The sequence below is a fragment of the Dermochelys coriacea genome, chromosome 2 (genome assembly GCF_009764565.3).
Source record: "Dermochelys coriacea isolate rDerCor1 chromosome 2, rDerCor1.pri.v4, whole genome shotgun sequence".
NCBI lineage: Eukaryota > Metazoa > Chordata > Testudines > Dermochelyidae > Dermochelys > Dermochelys coriacea.
The window spans coordinates 191,017,004-191,039,137 of NC_050069.1; the positions used below are offsets into that span (position 1 = coordinate 191,017,004).

General features: G+C 41.6%; 1 protein-coding gene across 4 annotated transcripts in view; it reads right to left on the minus strand.

The window, feature by feature from the left end:
- TMEM108 (transmembrane protein 108) overlaps window positions 1-22,134 on the minus strand; it is a 301,039-nt gene that overhangs the window by 115,665 nt on the left and 163,240 nt on the right. For all 4 annotated transcript variants that reach the window (XM_038393185.2, XM_043508912.1, XM_043508911.1 and 1 more), the window contains one exon: window positions 19,965-20,050. In XM_038393185.2, the coding sequence (XP_038249113.1) occupies window positions 19,965-20,004 (40 nt within the window). In that variant the 5' untranslated portion in view covers window positions 20,005-20,050. The remainder of the gene's footprint in view (window positions 1-19,964; window positions 20,051-22,134) is intronic.

The following is a 22,134-nucleotide window of genomic DNA, read 5'->3' on the forward strand; positions in this document are numbered from 1 at the left end:
GTGGTTCTCCCTGTCATCAGAAACCCAACTCTCTGTATTTCTAATTGAATTCCCCATTATTCTTGCCTGTCTTTTTCTAGTATCAGGAGTCCCCTCCCCCAGAGGAGTATCAATGTGACAGCATCTGCAAGGATTGTCCCAACTATGAGATCATTTCCTTATGCTCCAGCTTGATGTTCTCCTTCCCTGAAACTCTCACTCTCAACAGCACAGAGGCTGTCAGACTGGGTCTGAGACCTCTCTGCTTTGTCCCTGAAAGTCTCATCTATGTACCTCTCTGTCCCCCTTAGCTCCACCAGTTCAGCTACTCTGATCTCAAGAGCTTGTATTCAATCTCTGAGGGCCACAAGTTGTTTGCACCGAATGCACACATATGCCACCTGCCCACAAGGCAAATAGTCATACATGTTGCATCAGTGCAATAAACTGGAGACAGAATGATAGCCAGAAATATTGCTTGAATGGTTCACTGTGAATGATATTAGAGTTTAGAAGAGTATGAAATTCCCATACTATTGGGAGGGGGGAATCATTTAGAATTCCCTCTAGTATTTAAGAATTTATGCAATAATTTGAATCTTCTGTTATATAAATGTTATGAATGGGAAGACAATTTCTCTATCAGATTATAGATCGATACATACACAGATAGATTCTTTTAAAATAAATTGTAGAAAGATTCACAGCAGAAGGGTTAATATTATCAGTGCTAGGGAACCTCTGCTACAGCAGATGATTTTATATATGAACATTGCAAAAGAGGTACTTATGACTGCTTGATTTAGATCTTCATTAACACACTTGTCCTTCAAACCAATATCAACATTTATTAGAATTAACAAGGGCTTAAACTTGACATATTCATGATACATTAAAGCAGTTTTGATCATTTTACATATATATAAAATACTACTGGCATGCTTAACTTTCCTGGAAAAAAAAGTTGATACTGCAAACCAAAATAATACATCATACCAGTGTGTTCAGGAAGGTGAATGTAAGAATATAGGTATCTACAGCTCAGCAGCTAGTGACTTCCAAATAAGTAAGTGCTCCCATAATTCATTTCAGAACTATAAGTAGTTGCTGCCCATTTTTCCTGGCCTAAGGAGGAACTCTGAATTCAGTTTTCAAGATGCCCAGAGTGCTAGAATCACCACAGCTGTGGCCCTTACATAAGAGAAACTTCATTTTCATGACAAAGTTCATTTCTGTTCTACACCTTTGCAAAGATTTATTATATAGAACACATGAATTTGCCTGGCTTGGATGTACAAGTAGTACAGATAACTATTTAGAGAAGGCTAGTTTAATGAGAAGGAATGAGGGTAAGAAAAAAAAAAGACTTCACTTGTTCAAAGCTCATCCACTTCAATGCAGTTTCACAAGGCAAGAGCAGAATTTGACCTCTGAAAGTGTAGGTGCTTGTCTGGAGCAAATCAAGGGCTCAATGCTGACATCCCTACTATAAGGCCTTCAGGATGAGGCTCAGTAACACCAAGGAGAGGTGTGGGAAAATAAATGAGCAGTAAGGTGCATTAGAGAGAGGTCCTAAGATACCAGACTCTGTGCCAGCAGAATGGCTGAGGAGGCCTCTGTGTGGCTGGACCATTGCCACTTGTCTACACACTGCAGTCAGTGTAATAAGGGCAAACTTTTATCTCATGTGCAAAAATGTGTGGAGCAAATACCCAGCAGAGAGATCACAGTACCACTTCTGTCATTATTAAATAAGGGCCTTATTCTCCTCTGATTCACACCAGTTTTACACTCATGTAACTGCACAGCATCTCTCCTGAATCACACCAATGTAGCTCCCAATGGCCAGATTTTCAGAGGGGCCCACACTCTGGGCCAGATTTTCAAGAGAGCTCAGAATATTGGGTACTGAGCACTTTTGAAAATCAGGCCCTTCTTTAGGTGCCGAGATGGAAGCTGAGAATTCCTTTGAAAAATCTGACCTTGATTGTGGATGCCGAGCACTTGAAAATCTGGGCCCTAGCAGATTAGTAAGGAATCAGATATTAATGGGCTGAGCTAGTGGCTCATCATGAAAAGTGCCAAAGGATGAGAATGCCTGACCCAAGGGGCCTTTTCTAACCTATTATCTTTCATTCAAAATGACCACTCCCCCCGTCCCTGCCAAAATACACCTCTCCCTGGTAACTGTTGCACATTCCCATTATCGCAGGCACTCACAAAATCAAAAGTAGACAGAGTATTGAACGATCACCAGTTTCTCCCTTCACTGCCTGTATTTTTTTTCTCTACAAAGTACGGCACATGTTTTCTCAGAGTGTAAATTTCCAAAATAAAAAGGAGGTTTTGCCATAAACAGAATCAAGAGGGGAAATTTTTCATGTTGTAGGAAGGATCGGTCTCAGTGTTCTCCACTTCTGGTTGCTAGGCACCCTGAACTTCAGGCAGGCTGATTGATGGCGGTTATAAAACTTCACCAGTTTTAAAAAAGTCTTCTTACTTTTCCCCCTGGATTTATTAATATTTCAATAGCTAAAGATCTTCTGATTTACAGCAATTTTTTGGAGTATTCAAAATCCATGAGCAGGGAGAATGTATAAATTGTGTAAAAATATATTGGTCTCCAAAGAAATATTAATAATACAATACATCTGTAGCTACTGAGACCTGCTATATACTTGTGGAGATCGGGTTTAGATGTAATATATTCACAATCATTGCAGATAAGTCATGTCAATAAATTCTTCATGATATCTTAATCGCCTGAAGTTCTCTGACTGACTAATCATCAGAGCAGTTTTAACCAACGGCTCCTGTGACCAGCTTCTTATTTGCCTGCCAGTGACATCCGAGGTCAAAACAACCAGTAGCTTTACACATCTGGTAACACACAACTTTGTCATGGGCTTATTATTAACAGGGAGCATAAATGGCAGCCTTAACTGATGGTTAAAAATATTAACACAAGCCTGAAAAAAAAAAAAAGAATCAACAAATCAAAACACTTTAAAAACTGATCTGTATTTTTTTTTCCTTTTCGTTGCTTCACAGAGCAATTCAGAGTTTGTCATTTCATTTCTACAGTCTACTTAGCAGTAACATCAATATATCAGGCAGCTGGAACTTTACACAGTAACCTTCATATATCTTTCCTCTCAATAGATTATTTTTTTTTAAAAGCAGTATTGCAAATAATGCTGCCATCACAAACTCATACAAAGGTTTAATTTGCATCATATGGTAGATAAAAACACATATACAAACAAGCTGAGCAGGAGAACAGGGACACAGTCAATGACAACATGACTTCAATAAGAGGGAGGGCCACATTAACAGTTTGGAGGTTAGCTGACCATGCATGGCCTCTTTCCTCCCCTCCCACCCATGGGGCTGAGGGTGTCCTCTCTCTTGAATCCATGTATTGAGGAGAAGGCCTTACACCTACCTTCTACACGCATCCACATTCCCTGCATTAGAAAACTCCTTTCCACAAGGTGGCCCTCACAAAATTTCAAGCCCTTCTGGTCCCAGGAGAGGGCAAATCTAGCCATGAACCTCTCATCGTTTTGTTGCTCTTCTCAGAAAGGCAGAATGCCACTTACCTTGAGAGGAACCAGTCTGCATTCTATGAACCAGTGAGTGTGTGGCGGTAAGCGTGCTGGGGTGGGTGTTGGTAGCCTCAGAATCAAACCCAATTGCTTTCCAATTTTGCGCTTGGATTCATGAAAATTTCATTTTATGTAGTGCTATAAAAATAACCCATCTGTTGCACGGAACAAACATCTGGAAGAAGACAAGGAAATCTTTTCATATATCTCCTGTTCTCTGGCATTTTGTCAGCAGTCACCCAAGAGTGCCAGCAACATTCAGTCTTGGAGGACAAAATTCCTTTGAGGACTAACTAGATTATTCAGCCAGGAAATTTAATTTTAGAAGATAAGTATTAGCAGCCAGATTTCTTTTTTTCATTCATTTTTCACACTTGCTGTAATAATCTGAATATTTCTAAAAATATAACCAGAAGGATGGCATAACCAATGCCTGTTAATAGAAAAATAATTGGCTTAAATGAGCTACACATTCATATGCACAGAAAATAAGTAGCCCAACAATTCTTTTGAGTCTCACATTATTTTTAGCCATATGGTGTTTATTAGTAATTACCAGAGTTAGTTATTAAAGTGCTGACAGTGTGCTCAGCGCTGTACAATGTGCCAAAATAAAGACAGTACTGACCCAAATGGTTTACACCTTAAAAGATAGACACAGCATGCTGGGAAATCCAGAGGCAAGAACAATGTACTTACTTGTCTAACTTCTCGCCTGCACTAGGGCGATAGGATGATCACCCCAGCATAGAGAGATCCTCCAGTGTTGTAAAGCTACTAGAATGGCTTTTACACAACATCTCCTCCATGCAGCCAGCATAGGGGACAAGAAAGGAAAAAGAGGGGATGCTCAGGGATTCCTTTAATCGTGACAATCTCTGACTGCTGTACAAGATCATTTGGGTCAGTAGCAGTTAGTATAATATAGAGCAACCCTCAGGCTGTTCTACTTTACAACATGGGACTGGCCTGATGCACAGTAGACCCCAGGAGTTGGAGGAGAATGAAGGTGGCTTAAAGCACCTTTGCACACACCCATTTTGAATTGTACTGTGCTGTCCTTGGTCACAGCTGAGGATCTGAGCCAGCTAAGAACGATTCAATGGGGCAGTGTTGAAACCATGCTAACAAGAAGAACTGCACTGTTCTAATACTGATGCAGCGTTGCCCACTGGATGGTGTGGAACCATCATCTGAGGTCTGGGGGCTATGGAATTTTTGCCTGTCTCAAAGAAAGGCCTGCATATTTTAAGCAAGGGTCACTCTTAAAATAGGCTGAAGTGGGAGGTGGGCTTTGAAGAATCATGCTGACAAATGGTATAAACCAACTTCAGCAGAACAGCAGCAATATCTCAATGGGGAAAAAGGCCAACCCAGGTAGGTACCTCTAATCCAATGGGCAATCGCAACAGCCAGAGAAGATAGAATGAAGCTCTGAACAGCCCTTCAGCCCAAGACCTTTCCCTCCAGGCTGGTTTTATTTTCAAACAAGAACAACAAAAGAAGAGCAAATTAGCTCAAAACCTTGGATACTAACCACCTGAGGCTTTCCCAGCTTCCCTCAGCTGAGACGGCAGAGGACACACCTTTCTCCTTTAGTAGCCCTTCCTGGCTATCTATCCATCCACACTAGTGAATATCTGACCCTGAATGTCTCCGGTCCCTGCCTAAGCTTATATATGGCTTCCTATAGGTCACATGTGACTACAGCTCCCATGCATAACAAGTGCATTGGAATGCATGCATACACCTCAAGGTCAGGTAGGTTCTCTGTTACCATACTTTGTAGGTATTCTCTATATTTCAGGAGTTTGCTGCCCTAGACAAATCTGGAAATGTCCACCATCAGCCTACAGATCCCCCACCAGTCCACTCACACAAATTAGGGTTGCCAACTTTCTACTCACACAAAACTGAACACCCTTGCCCTGACCCTTGCCCCTTCCCTCCTCCGAAGCCCTGGCCATGTCCCACTCCTTCTCCGAGGCCCCGCCACCACTCACTCCATCCCCACTCCCTCTCCCCACCCTCACTCACTTTCACTGAGCTGGTTTCCTATATGGCAGTGCTGCCACTCATCTCTCCCTAGTACTCAATATCTGTCAGTATGGTTTTGTGCATAACAGACTGTAACGTGATGAACTTTATGCTTCACATCCTCATTGAAAGAGGTAGATCCAAGGGCAGGGATTTGACAGGAGGCTCTCAAGCATGCACAGGCCTCACTCAGAAAAGTGGCACTTCATTCTTGAAAAGGGAGAATAAAATAGCTTTGAAGAATGGGAAATGGCTGGTGGCTTTAAGGAAATAAGATGGCTAAAACCCAACTTGCTACTGCAGCGAGAAGCCACAAAATGAGAGATAACTGACCCATTCTACCCCCAAAGTCTGAAACAAACTCCTCTCTTACCCTATGCTGCTTCTTAAGGTTCAAAATTACTCTCTTTATGCAAATCAGTAGTGTAAGTGATTCACCCTGGAAGCATACGCTTCGTCACTTACGGTTGTCCATTTATCAGGTACTTTCACTGGTTGTGCTCTTCATCTTCCCTCTTCTCTTCGACATCTTAATTATGATGTCTGTATGTTAATGCCCTCAATAATGGGAAGCTGTGATACTGTAATGAACTTGCCACCACTACAGGTGGCTGTGACATCTAGTGCTTTAGAACACACTGCAAAATCATCACTACATGGGGTTCTAGCAGTGATTTAAAGGGCCCGGGGCTCCTGGCCACGGCTACTACAGCCTAAGCCTCGGGTCCTTTAAATCGCTGCTGAAGCCCTGGAGTAGCACTAGTAGTGGCCTGGAGCCCTGGGCCCTTTAAATTAGCCCTGCACTGCGCTGAAGGGCTGGCTGGGGTAGTTTGGCCCTAGCCCCGCCCCTTCTGCCTGAGGCTCACCCCCCTCCCACACCTTGCTCAGGATCCTGGCTGCCCTGCATACTGGTAAGTCCCTTAAATTACTTTCACTCCTGACTGTAGCAGAGCAGTATTGGGACATATGATGTCCCCTTGATCCCCTGCTATAGCTATGCAGATCATGGGGAGCTGCATGGTGGGGAGCGGACAGCCTCCATGGGCCACTATGTCTTCCCGCACATGTGGGAGTGAGCAGGAGCACAGCCTTCGCTCTACTTCTCCAATGCATCAGACAACATGCTTCACCAGGGACTAACACTGTGCCAGATACAGGGCTGCCACAGGGCAGATCCCTTTCACCCCAGAGCAGTGGGGGAACTGGGAGACAGATTGTGACGGAGTCAAAATCTGCTTCCTGGGGTGGCGTAAGAACAACAACATGCTGCCCCATATATGGAGCTCATGAAACAGTGATGATTGAGTTCTAAAGAAGTATGCAGTGCTTTCAATTAGGTGGAATGGCACCAAGGATACCCCCAATTTTCTTTCATACAATTCTAGGTTAGAGCCTAAATTAACTGTTTAATTTGAGATAGAATTTAGATGAATTAGTTAGTCTTTCCACAGTACTGTGAATAAGTACTTATTATGGATTGTGAATTTGCATTCCCATTCATTATCTCTTTTAGTCATAACTCATGGTAGAACTCATGCTTAGGCACTTTTGAAAATCCAACTAGACTGCCTAACTGATCTTTAGGTTTCTATACATCTGGCCCTAAATCCTACCCCTGCCACTAGGAATCACTCTGAGTGTCCGAGCCAGTGATATGGCATGGGCAAAAATGGTGGTTCCAAGAACCATCCTGCCATCCCTGTACAGAATAGCTCAGGGCAGGTGTCATGGTAAAACATGGTGTGCACCTTTGAAAATTAGAGTGGTGTGCTCCCTAGCTAGCATGTGTTGTACACTGCAACATATATTGATTTTGGTGGGGGTCTGGCAACCTACTTATCAGACTACATACACCCTTTGCAGCTGTGGTTCTCCTACCCTCCCTTCCTGGAAAGATGAGACTTCCTAATTTTTTCTTCCCTTGCACCAACCACCACTGTGCTTTTGGCTCTGAGCTATTAGAGAATATGTGATTCAAAAGAAAACACGCCAACCAGCTAAACTGAATTTAGGTAAGTTCAATACCCAATTCAGTAAGATACTGATACACATGCCTAACTTTTGGCATGTGTTTAGCTCCACATTTGGGGTGTTTCAAAATAAAATCAGTCCCAGGTACCGATTAGGGAAGGGAACAGCTTTATTCCAGCTAGAATAGCACACAGCATGTTTCAGCAATTTATCTACGGGGGGGGGGGATTTGTAGTCTTTTGTTGTCTTTAATATGACCCATGTCACATGTGCTTGCTGTACTGGGATTTCAATTAGGCTAGAACCGATAGGAAAATTCGTCTCTCCAATTTCTGCTGCTGATCTCAGAGGGGCCAAGTGATCCACAATACAGACCAGAGAGGAGACCTATAGATGTGTAATAATTAGGGATAGAAAAGGGTTTGTGGGAACATAATGAATGCTTCCAGAGAGCCCTGGATTGCACATGGTTTATATTTGTTCATTTCTAGATGTTTCCAGGCTTCAGTTGGCTAACAAAGAAGGATTTTCTTCTACAGTACTGCTATATTGATGGTCTATATCAATGTTGGGAACATGTGCAGGGTGTTGAAAGATATCATAAAACAAAAAGGAAGACAAAAGTTACAAAAGTATTGCAAAAATAAATTCAGTTTAACATGTGAAAATACTATCCAGAATCTAAATACAAAAGATATGAATTATTTTGTTATTAATGACAATGTCAAATGGACAAATATTTTGCAGTTTCACAGGGGAATATCTGATAATGTATGGTAAATGTCTAAAAATTAATCATTATTTCTGCATGTCCTGCAGCAACACGATCCAAGGGATGCTTAGGTATTCATGTACAGTAGATGTCACAGTCTGTGCTTCCATAAGAATTTTCCTACCAAACATCACTGAGGCCCTGATCCAGCAAAGCTTTTAGGCACATGCGTAACTCTACCACGTGAGTAGTCCAATTGATGCTGACAGGACTACTCACATATTTACGTGCTTTGCCCAATAGGAGCTTGATTGCTACTCTATTGAACAACGTACTGAGTGCAAACCATCAATGTTTTTTTTGTTTAGGATGGAAACAAAAACAAAAAATTGTTTTAGAAAACAAAATTAATACTTGAAAGTGTGTTTTTATTTTATAACTGACACAAAGCAGTGCCATTGTTTGAGGACATAGGAACAGGCTTTTACCCCACTGAAGTCAAGGGGAGTTTTGCCATTGACCTCAGTATATCTACGCTGTGATAGAAGACCAACAGCAAGGCTGCAGTTGACCTGGTCAGCTGACTCCGGCTCATGGGACTCAGACTGTAGGAGTATAAAACCGCAATGTCACTGTTCAGAGACAGGATGGAGCCCAGGCCCTGAGACCCTATGAATGGGGAGCCCAGCTCCAGCTCAAAATATCTGAACTGCAATTTTATGGTCCCACATCCTGAGCCCAGGGAGCCTGAGTCAACTGACCCAGGCTCTGAGATTTGGTGCTGTGGGTTTTTTTTAAATCACAGTGTAGATGTACCCTGAGACTTGGTGCCATGGGTTCTTTATCACAGTGTAGATGTACCCAATAGGACCAGGATTTTGCCCGTGGCTCCTAGGCTTCAGCCTGCCTCTCGGTATCATTTCTTCCTTCACTTGGCTTGATATTGTGTTTCAAAGACTCACACATGAGCACCCATCCTGCTCAGTCATTACTCCTCAACTTTGACAGATGAATGGGCCTTCAAAAAAGGGGGGGGTATGACACATTCATACCCCTGCCTATTTCATTGTCACTCTAAAAAAAATCTCTCTCTCTGACAAAGCTTGAGGGAAACACTAAATCTGAAACAGAAGATTAGGCAGATTTATTGTGGTGGAAAGGGAACTGCATTATGACCAAAACACACATATTCAGAATGAAAAGAATATTAGGGATTCATTTCATTTCTTTAACAGTGTGTGAAGTTTCAAAACAAAAATCTTATATTTTTAATATTTCTCAGTTTTTTAGTCTGATAGTCACTGAAGCCATTAACAAAAGTCTTCCACTTCTGGTGCATGAATGCATGGAGACTATGAACACTGGGAGGCTATGCGTATTGTCAGTTTTAAAAAACCTTCAGGGTTCTTATATAAACAATGTCACTATAAGCATAAAAATGAAAATGCTTTATTCTAAGAACACTATCAACTGCTGTGTTAAAAGCCAGAATTGCCTGTCTGCTGCTGAAAGAAAGAGCCAATATCACAGTGCAGATGTCTGTTGTCTTTTAATCCCAAATTCACTGTCACAGGTTTAAACTAATGACAGGTTTCAGAGTAGCAGCCGTGTTAGTCTGTATTCGCAAAAAGAAAAGGAGTACTTGTGGCACCTTAGAGACTAACAAATTTATTAGAGCATAAGCTTTCGTGAGCTACAGCTCACTTCATCGGATGCATTTGGTGGAAAAAACAGAGGAGATTTATATACACACACAGAGAACATGAAACAATGGGTTTATCATACACACTGTAAGGAGAGTGATCACTTAAGATAAGCCATCACCAGCAGCAGGGGGCAGAAAAGGAGGAAAACCTTTCATGGTGACAAGCAAGGTAGGCTAATTCCAGCAGTTAACAAGAATATCAGAGGAACAGTGGGGGGTGGGGTGGGGGGGGGGAGAAATACCATGGGGAAATAGTTTTACTTTGTGTAATGACTCATCCATTCCCAGTCTCTATTCAAGCCTAAATTAAAAAAGCACAAGAACAAATCTGCACAAACACACCCCTAGAACCCCGACCTGGGGTATTCTATCTGCTACCCAAGATCCATAAACCTGGAAATCCTGGACGCCCCATCATCTCAGGCATTGGCACCCTGACAGCAGGATTGTCTGGCTATGTAGACTCCCTCCTCAGGCCCTTCGTTACCAGCACTCCCAGCTATCTTCGAGACACCACTGACTTCCTGAGGAAACTACAGTCCATTGGTGATCTTCCTAAAAACACCATCCTAGCCACTATGGATGTAGAAGCCCTCTACACCAACATTCCACACAAAGATGGGCTACAAGCCGTCAGGAACAGTATCCCCGATACTGTCACGGCTAACCTGGTGGCTGAACTTTGTGACTTTGTCCTGACCCATAACTATTTAACATTTGGGGACAATGTATATCTTCAAATCAGCGGCACTGCGATGGGTACCCGCATGGCCCCACAGTATGCCAACATTTTTATGGCTGACTTAGAACAACGCTTCCTCAGCTCTCGTCCCCTAATGCCCCTACTCTACTTGCACTACATTGATGACATCGTCATCATCTAGACCCATGGAAAAGAAGCCCTTTAGGAATTCCACCATGATTTCGACAATTTCCATCCCACCATCAACCTCAGCCTGGACCTGTCAACACAAGAGATCCACTTCCTGGACACTACGGTGCTAATAAGCGATAGTCACATAAACACCACCCTATATCGGAAACCTACTGACCGCTATTCCTACCTACATGCCTCTAGCTTTCATCCAGATCATACCACTTGATCCCTTGTCTACAGCCAAGCTCTACGATATAACCGCATTTGCTCCAACCCCTCAGACAGAGACAAACACCTACAAGATCTCTATCATGCATTCCTACAACTACAATACCCACCTGCTGAAGTGAAGAAACAGATTGACAGAGCCAGAAGAGTACCCAGAAGTCACCTACTACAGGACAGGCCCAACAAAGAAAACAACAGAACGCCACTAGCCATCACCTTCAGCCCCCAACTAAAACCTCTCCAACGCATCATCAAGGATCTACAACCTATCCTGAAGGACGACCCATCGCTCTCACAGATCTTGGGAGACAGACCAGTCCTTGCTTACAGACAGCCCCCCAATCTGAAGCAAATACTCACCAGCAACCACACAACAGAACCACTAACCCAGGAACCTATCCTTGCAACAAAGCCCGTTGCCAACTCTGTCCACATATCTATTCAGGGGGTACCATCATAGGGCCTAATCACATCAGCCACACTATCAGAGGCTCATTCACCTGCGCATCTACCAATGTGATATATGCCATCATGTGCCAGCAATGCCCCTCTGCCATGTACATTGGCCAAACTGGACAGTCTCTACGTAAAAGAATGAATGGACACAAATCAGACGTCAAGAATTATAACATTCAAAAACCAGTTGGAGAACACTTCAATCTCTCTGGTCATTCGATCACAGACCTAAGAGTGGCTATCCTTCAACAAAAAAGCTTCAAAAACAGACTCCAACGAGAGACTGCTGAATTGGAATTAATTTGCAAACTGGATACAATTAACTTAGGCTTGAATAGAGACTGGGAATGGATGAGTCATTACACAAAGTAAAACTATTTCCCCATGGTATTTCCCCCCCACCCCACCCCCACCCCACCCCCACTGTTCCTCTGATATTCTTGTTAACTGCTGGAATTAGTCTACCTTGCTTGTCACCATGAAAGGTTTTCCTCCTTCTCCCCCCTGCTGCTGGTGATGGCTTATCTTAAGTGATCACTCTCCTTACAGTAAAAAGGTAAAAAAAGTAAATTAGAGCATAAGCTTTCGTGAGCTACAGCTCACTTCATCGGATGCTTATGCTCCAATAAATTTGTTAGTCTCTAAGGTGCCACAAGTACTCTTTTTCTTTTTGCGAATACAGACTAACACGGCTGCTACTCTGAAACATCTCCTTACAGTGTGTATGATAAACCCATTGTTTCATGTTCTCTCTCTGTGTGTATTATATATATCTCCTCTGTTTTTTCCACCAAATGCATCCGATGAAGTGAGCTGTAGCCTACGAAAGCTTATGCTCTAATAAATTTGTTAGTCTCTAAGGTGCCACAAGTACTCCTTTTCTTTTTAGGTTTAAACTACAGTCTGGAAATACATAGCCTTGGGCCATATTCTAATGTCAGACTGATGGTTTACATTGCTGTATGTTTCCACAAATCTAAAAAGGTTAGTGGAGGAATTACCACAATGTGTCAGTGGCTTGGGGGTCCCCGGTTTGCAAATTTAGAATTCGTCCTGAATGAATAATGGAAAATATTTTCCACACTTTCAAACTTTGTAATTACTTGTTTTAACTGTGATTGCTTTCTGTGAAAATTCTAGTGAACACATTTTCTGGCAAGAAGATTCACTGAAACAGCAAGTTTAAAGTAAATACTGAAAATGTTTACATAAAGCAAGTTTCAAATTCATAAATCACAAGTATGTGCATGAAAAACTGAATTCCAAGAGTTACATTCATCCAATCAATAAATGGAAGTATGCCACTTTATCTACATGTTCATGTGAAATACAATGAACTGCTTGTTACTGAGGCTATGGTGCACACTTGGTAAGAAGAGGCACACAAAATTGCATTAATTTATAAAAGCATTTCAGTTCACTTTTAAATGGTTTATTAAAAAAAAAGATTATCTGGATTGTTTTTTCTGTGGGAGAATCACAACTGCTGAATAGAGGATGTGCCTTCATGCACAAGTTGAATAGTGACAGAAAAGAAGTGACAGCAGTCTCTCAAGAATATGCAGTTCTTGTTGAGAAATGTAAACAATCTTTAATTGATTTCTAGGGGAAGCCAGAGCATATTATTGCTTGCTGTGAGCTGCCTGACGGGCAATCTGTCACCAAGCCACGTGACTCACAAATCTAAAGGCTCAAACTCAGCAGTATCTCAAGAAGCTTTGCAAGTGAAACACTGCATACCCAGCAGCTGTTTCCCTTTCCAATTTTAAGGAAAAAAAAAAAAAAACAGATTGAATCCATTGCTAGATAACCCCTCCCCAACTTTCTCCTTGCCAAGGCCACACCTATACTCCTGCACAGAAAACAGGAATATTCTCTTTTGTTTCTGAAAATTCCTTTGAATGATAGAAAGAAAACCCCTAATATCTGTATCAAATGATCTCCAGTATTTTTAAACATATCACATTTTTCAAATATACACAGCTAGATCCTCAACGGGTGTAAATCTGAAATAGGCAGAAACAGGACACTTTACACCACTTAAGGATCTATACGATCTAGAATATATATGAAGGGCAAGATCAATCAGGTGACTACTCAAACTCTGTAAACGACGTGGAAGCATTTAGTGCATTCCAAGTATTTCTCATCTCTGCACATGATTAGTATTTATCAGGTACCACAAGGGCCAGGTTGTGGCAGTAGAATCAGACTTTAGGCAATGCAGAATCACCTCCACCCCCGAGCACAAGCTCCTGTATGAAATGTGCCTGCTCAGCATCTCTCAGGATCAGCTCCCAAAATGCTTTGCATTGCAGGGATACACTGATCTCTCTATACTCAAGCTAAAACATGGTACTTTATGTGACTAATGCATTCAGAAACAAGAATGGAATTCAATAGCAAAGAGTGACCACAACTTCCAATACCAGCTCAAAAACCCCAGAAAGCAGAGAAACTTATTTTCTTTGATGATTATATAGATCTAGATATATACATATACATACAAACACCAGGAAAGGCCATAAAAATGCCTTAGATGAAGAGCAATGCATACTAACCTATCTACACACAGAAGTCAGCAGCAAGAACTGGCATCAACAGGAGTCTACTCCTGTTGGGGGGGAAAAACGTCACTGGGAGTTGAGAGTGCTGAGAACCCTTCAGAACTAACTCAGAATCAGGCTCTTTGACAAACATGCTTCATTCATTTATGGCATGATGCAAGTCATGCATCTTGGCAGCAGGTTAGACTAGATGACCTTTGCTGTACCTCTTAATCCTATGGCAACAATTATCAGTCCCACTACCTAAACTGGACTGAAGTAGAGTACTGACCATGTGCTAGCCCTCTGTGCAGGGTTGAATTTCACTCCATATGAATTAACAGGAATACAGGAAGGCCTCTATGGCTTAACGATGAACAGAGCTAACTGCACTCAGAGCACTGGGAGAAAAGTGGTCTTATGATATTCCACATTACGAAACACAATCACTCAAGGCCATTTTGTTCAGGGAGGTGCAAAGGGATGGTTGTGCAAGTGGGAGTAATAGAAGAAAAAACCCCAAAGCCATATCCTTTTAAAAGGAAAATTGAACTCTCAATATACAAAGCCAGTGCTGGAAGCAACATCCATATTCATTCATATTTTAATAGCAATATTGGAGCAAGTCCCCATATGAATACAAATCTCAGCTTCTACACATAGCACTAGCAACTAGGGCTTCCAGATTGCAATCATATCCCATGCAAAAAGCCTGGCCAAAAGAAAAGTAAATGTTAGCTAATATTGCAAAAAGCTTAAAATAGGTCATACGCTCCAGTTCTGCACCCCCAAACTACCACTGTAGGAGCCTGTTTCCACTGAAATCAATGGCAAAATTCCCACAGAATTTAATGGGAGCAGTCTTAGGACCCTAGTCAGTTTCACAAGGCCTAGTCTATGGAATCTATAGACAAGGGTCTTTCCACTGACTTCAACGAGTATTGGGTCAAGCCTGTAATACAGAACAGTGAGACACTGATGCCAGGAAATGCACCAAGTGGCAATGGCATGAAGAAATACTTATAATTGGGATTTTGCTTGCATTTATTTTCCAGATACTACTGTGATGGGTGCCCATACGGGACTTGGCAAGCTAGATAAACAGAAGTCATACCCTCAGTTTTCAATAAAATAAATGTCTGAAGATCGAAGCATCATCCCCCACAGCTTGTGAGCCACAGGCTTCATCAGTGGCCTCCCTACATTTTTTTTGCTAGTTTTTATACAAATTCCTATGTGAAAAATGCATTTACAGTAAAACAACAGGCATGTTTCTATTCTACAATATGTCTGCATTTTGTGTATAAAGCTGCAGGGCTTAAATCACCATAATAAGTTTTTTGTTTGTTTGTTTTTTAAACAAAGATATTGTGCTGCCTCATGGGAAAGTCATGCACGTTCACTATTACAGAGGCAACAAACTTAATCCATAAATGTATCTAGAACAAACGGCAGCAAATTGTGGACAAATGTTTTGCTTTCACTGGTGCTCATCAGTACAATCCAACTAGTGACATCAAAGCTTCTGCTAACAAAACAAAAAGGGAACAGGTTTCTTGAAGTCTTATTTGTTTTTTAAACTTCTCAGAGATTTCAGCCTGGACAGCATATTTGAAGATGCAATTTGGAATCAGTGCTTCTTGGGAGAAGCATGTTACATGTTTAAATTACTAATACATAAAATTAGAATGACTAGAGGTAAAGCAGCATAGCCAAGAATTCCTATCCTAGGCCAAATGTAGTTTTATCAATTTTTACCAAGGCTATCTCGTGGCAATTGGGATCAGATCCAGGCTACCTACAACCACATTAAAGAACAAAAGCCACATGTGTTGCTATAACAGGGTTTTAGCATGATTTTCCTGACCAGCCCATATGGATATTCTGTCTGAGAACCATATTAGAATAGTGTTACAAAACCTTTCTATGGACTGGCTAGATGGCTAGGCCAAGAACTTCAAACCTTGGTGTCTACAGTTAGTCTCCTAAATTCATATTTAGACACCAAGCTGATTTTCAAAAGACTTGAGCAGCTAACAGCTTTCCTGGTCTCATAATCAGGTAGGTGCCTAAATATTATTACAATAGCAACTAGACGTCACAACCAAGATTAGGGCCACATTGTGCCAGACCCTGTACAAAGACATAGTTGGAGACTGTCCTTTGCCCTATTTAAATTTAAATATCTTCAATCTAAATAGACAAAACAGAAACAGGGAAACAGGCACAGAGGTGAAATGACTTGCCAAGGTCCCACAACAGATCAGAGGGAGAACCAAGAACAGAACCTAGGACTGATGAAACCCAGTGCACTGCCATAGCCACTGGACCAGACAGCCTCCCATAGTTCAGATGCAATCCTCAGGGGAAAAAAATTCACTGTTCACACTGGCCAGGGAAGCCATGTTTAGACCCTACAGCAAACATGGTTGTTCCTAAAATAGACAGGGTTTGTCTCTCCACCTACATGAACACTTTGTTTATTACATCCCAATCTTTGACTGAAGCAATGGCCAGAATATTAGAAACGGAACTGCGTGCAGAGTAGCCATAAAGGGCCCAATTCCCCATTGCCCAGAACTTCATGCCGTCACTTATCCCAGTGCAAAGTGAGTGTAAAATGTTATCACACAAAAATGGCAGCATTCTGGATCCATGTCATACTGCTGTGAATGAGAACACAAGGTGCATGGCAATGGTGAATCGTCTCTACGGATGACTTACTCTATTGATGCATTCTCAAAAGTATATTCTTTTGCTGTACTGTAGTAGCAATTTTCCCTCCTTTGTGTAGATGAAATGTAAGGACTACATTGTGTGCTTCCTCATGGCACAAAGGACACATACAAAACATACACTAAAACACTTCCATCTGTTTTATTGTAAAATACAGTCTTTGGGGATTGTAACTGAGGTTATGAAGCAATTGGAAGAAGCCTAGCTTAAAGCAATATGTCTATCTGATATACATGAGGAAATTGGTTTGCTGGGAATAACACACACACACACACACACACACACACACCTTATGATCCTAGTCTCTATAAAGCAAACAAACCAGTGAAACAGTTCCTTATAATAGCCCCAATGCATGTATAGTATAAAATGTATAAAGAACAGGAGTACTTGTGGCACCTTAGAGACTAACAATTTTATTGGAGCATAAGCTTTCGTGAGCTACAGCTTTTTTTTTCCCCCTCTTCCCACTGCATGCATCTGATGAAGTGAGCTGTAGCTTATGAAATGCTCCAATAAATGTTAGACTAAGTGCCACAAGTACTCCTGTTCTTTTTGCGGATACAGACTAACATGGCTACTACTCTGAAACCTATAAAATATATGTAACCATTGGAATGTCTGCGCCGATAGAATACTACAAAGCTAGGAATGGGTAATGCTAGCTACGTTTACTATGTACCATTGTTGAGTGCATGCAAATAAATGAAAAACTTCATTCAACTTGGATTAAAAATATTTTTACATTCCATTTTTCTATATCATGCAGTTTACTTTGCCACCGATTATTCATACAATTTCAGTACAGTTTGCTCATTCTTTCCCTCTGCATTTTCCAAGTTTTTTTTACCACCTTCAAAACACTGCCCTGAAAAAAAAACAAAAAAACCATACACAGCAGAAAAACAGCAAACTATGTAACAGACAGTTTAGCGGTGCAAAATAGAATTACACAAATAATCTTTATTATTAGATGGGCCTAGTTAAGACTAATATGAAACCACATTGACTTTTGACCTGTTATACCAGCTGAGTATCTATCCCTTTGTGTTATGACTGGTGATTCACTTTCTTTTTCCTTTACATTGTATTGATGTCATAAATAAAGAGGACAAGAATAACCAGGCTAGCATAATTATGACAATGAAGAACAATAAATGGATTCCCAGGATCATCTATAAAACCTACTAATATTTAGGGTTATTTTTACAACAAACGAATAGAAGATCTATCCCTCCCAGTTGAACTCTGGGTGCTTAAAGCATTACTATCTGATAAATGACCTAGCTGTCCTCCATGGAACAGAATTTTAAGTCCCATGCACCCATTCAAACAGTTTGAATTCTGGGCCTTTAAAGATACTATTATGCCACAAGTTAAGACTTTTGCGCTTTTATAAAAGATTAAGTAGATTAAAAGTGACTGGGAAAACATAACTGCAATATGAAAAATTAACATTAAAGAGATCCTAATAACTAGGTTTCTTTATGGAACTGGGTAGCACAATATGTATCAGACAGATGAAAATTCTAATGAAGTGAGGTGACAACATTAAAAAATTCTACCAGAATGCTGTTGCGAATAGACACTTTACTTTGTAAAATATAATTAACAAACAATAAGCAATGAGCATATTTGCAACCCTTCTTTTTAAATTTACTTTCTTCCTAAGATGTGGAAGGGAATTTATTCCTCAGGAAAGTTGCCAGATTGACAGCACTGAGAACAGATGGATTCCATGTATCTACAAACACATAAAACAGCAATCCAGGTTTCTTCCCATTGTTTTGCCTAACCCCTGATCTGGAAGGCCCATAAGTGTGGGAGAGTAATTCAGTCTCCATTTCCATTCCATCTTTGGTCTTTATGTTGAGACCAGCACCAAGGTTGGCTATTGTGATGTTTTTTGTCCACTGAGAAGTAGACAGAAGCCACTGATGCATTTCACATAGATTACTGAATAATTAGTTGATAACAGCTTTCCTTTATTATCAGCCCAAGTCAGTTTGAGCAAACAGTGCAGAAGCAAAACATTACATCCTGTGTAACAGGGCTGCCGCTAACAGAGCGGCCCCTCCCAGCTAGAGGGTTCCCTTTGCAGCAGCCTCCCCTTCTTCCCCCCTTTTCAGTGCCCCTTACAGATTCCACACAGCCTCTCATATAAGACCAATCACCCTCCACTTGTGGCTGGTTTAACGCCCAGTTTGACCGGTCAAGTCCATCATTGCACTACAAAGGTTCATATTTATCTCTGGTTCTTCTGCCAGCCACAAGAAGCTGTTGCCCTTCTCCAGGGTCACCTCTCACATCTGTCTCACCCTGGAGTTTAGCCTTCTGGCTCTGACCTCCCTCTCTTGCCAGTGTTTCCCCTGTTCTGAGGGAGAAGACAGTCTAGATACTACCCTCCCTCCAGAGTGTTCCTCCTGAATGGCTGAAAGAGAGCCCTACCCCACCCTACACTTAGGATGACCAGACAGCAAATGTGAAAAATCGGGACGAGGGTGGGAGGGTAATAGGAGCCTATATAAGAAAAAGTTCCAAAAATCGGGACATCTGGTCACCCTACCTATACTACACAGCCCCTTAAAGGAATAGTGTCCAGGGTTTTCCCCCCCCGCATCAAACTCCTGCTTCCCCTCGACAACTGCCAGGCCATTACCTGGGCATCTCTTCATTCCAAATCCTTGGAACAGGTCCTTTGCCCCTCCCACCCCCCACAGCTCTACTCTTAAAGGGCCCATATACCCCGGTACTTCCTGCTACCAGCCACCATCTCCAACCTTCTTACATCTCATTCCTTCGAGAATTCTTATGGCTTAGATGATGATTGCTCTGCATTTTCACCTTTGCATGAGACTCTGCTAAGTCTGCTGAAGATTGACCATTTTCTTAATATGCTTCCAAATGCATGATTGAACAAGGGACTTAAAGCACATGCCTAATATTACACACATGAAGGGTCCCATTGATTTCACTGGGACTCTTCATGTGCTTAAAATTAGCACATGCTTTAGGACCTCCCTAAATTGGTGGTCTGATTACTCTTTTTAGAGAGAGATATTGAATCATACATTTGTCACAATAAATGACCAAGCAAATCTCTACTTACGAAACAGTTGGCAATAGAGGACCTGTAAACTTCTCTTCATGGTATCCTCTGGTCCTGCTTGTCTGCCAGTTTATTCATGATTCTGTCTAGAAAATTAAGAATAAAAAAAAAAATCAATGATTTATTGCAAGAAGAAATTCCTCCTGCCAAGAGGAAAGTAATGTAGGTTAGCGGCATGGGAAAGTAATGTAGGTTAGTGTTGCAGGCATAGAATGCCCGAGGCAAGCAACAGCTGGATTCGTTGCCCGGTGTGCATCGCCCAATAATCACAACAGGGTGGAGAAGTTTATTTGAAGCTTCAAGCGGTACAGGGAGACAATCTCAAATCCTGCGCACCAGTGCAAACAGTTACACATATTTTATACATTCATTCTTTAGCATACTTATCCAATAGCAAGCTGCCCTGAGTATCCATATAGCCAATCCGATATACCAGCCAGTTCCCCTTTTTCCTCTTATCATCTATTCCCCCATATATGAAGCTGTTTGTTCAGCACTATCTAACATTCCTGTCCTGCTTGACCTAATCTTGCTCCAGCCAGTCTGCGCCTGCAATACACTGTTGCAAACTTCTCAGCGTGACTGCTGTGAGTATCTCTGGGCAGAAAAGGGAAGGGGGGGCATCTGGGCCTAGAGCGAGGGGGCTTCATCGACACTCATGGTCTTCCATCCCCTTGAGTTACCTAGTGGCCATGCCTGGTGTCCCCAACGTTAGCAAAAGGGAGACTGGTTCCCTAGTCTTTGTTTTACACATTGTATCCAGACTCCCCAAACAGCACATTGGTACAGGCATGGTTGTGGTCAGAAAGGCAGGCACAAACCTGTGATGACAAAGTAAGGGCATAGAACATTAACACTAAGAAATTATTCGTGTATTGTGCATGGGACTTGATTAACCCTGAGATTCTGCTGTGCTTAGTTAGCCAATTCAGCCACTAATTGATTTACTTGAGGACAGAAATAGGTCCAGAATATTTAAAATGTGCATTAAAGATCCAATGGACAATGAAGGATCCTCTAGAGATTTTAGAAAAATATTGGGTATGTGTGCACTATTTGAGGAATTTGCAAGATGAAAAAATTAATCCCCAGATACAGGATTTATCTGTGAAAATCCAGCACATGGTAACTTGGCCATAAATTTGCTAACTGTTCAAAAATGCTAGTTTATCATGGAAATGACAATGGGTCTTTACCAGCAGTGGAGCAAATGGAATCCTTTAATAGGAGTCTTAAAATGATAAAAATATATTTTTGGCAAATGTTGGGTGGCCCAGTGGATGCCAACCATGGTGTGTACTCGAATCCAAATCACAAGGAGTTTGGAGATCTTGGTCTAGTCCCAAATCATCATTTGGCCATATCACAAGACTTCCACTCAGCAGGCCCATTTCTGATTGTGGTTTTGGGGAAGGCCCACCACTGGCATAGCAGAAGTGAATTTCAGATACCTCAGGTATCCATCTGTAGCACTCAACACTGTAGTATTTTTGACCCAAAGACTTCAAAACGAGGGATACAGGTGGTTGTGCTAAAGAGGACCAAATTGAGCTGCTCAGGTAACACAAAGGGGCCAGAACCAGTAGAGACAAAGGGCATGGGATCTGCCTACAGCTGTCCTCTTAAGAAATCTCCTGGCAAGGGAAGGTTCTCAAAATAATGGTGGAGAAGTAGACTGGAGCACAGTATTATTCTGAATTTTCAGTTGGTCCATAGTCAGCCATTGTAACTTAGATCAGCCCCTAACGTGCTCTAAATTATGCCAGAGCTGGGGTTGGAGTTGGGTCAGCTGGAGAACCAGGGAAGCCATAAAACTGGCTCCATAGCAACTCTGCCTGTCTCCTGAGCTGAGCAGATCTTGGGAAAGTGGAAAAAAATGTTTAGACACACCATCTTTCCTCCTCTCCACTACAGTGAACACTGCAGTTCCGTGTTGAGTAGTTTATGCAGCAACTGATAAAAATGTTGCAAAAATGTGTTTTCAATAACCTGCATAGATATTTTTCTCTTAAAAATATGTAATAATGAATCACAATCACATTGTTCTGCTCAAGGTTAAAAATAAACACAAATGTGGTTCCAAAATGTCACTGTGAATAACAGAGGGATGCGGGGGTTGAGGCAATATTTTTAACTGGACCAACTTCGTTTGGTGAAAGAGACAGGCTTT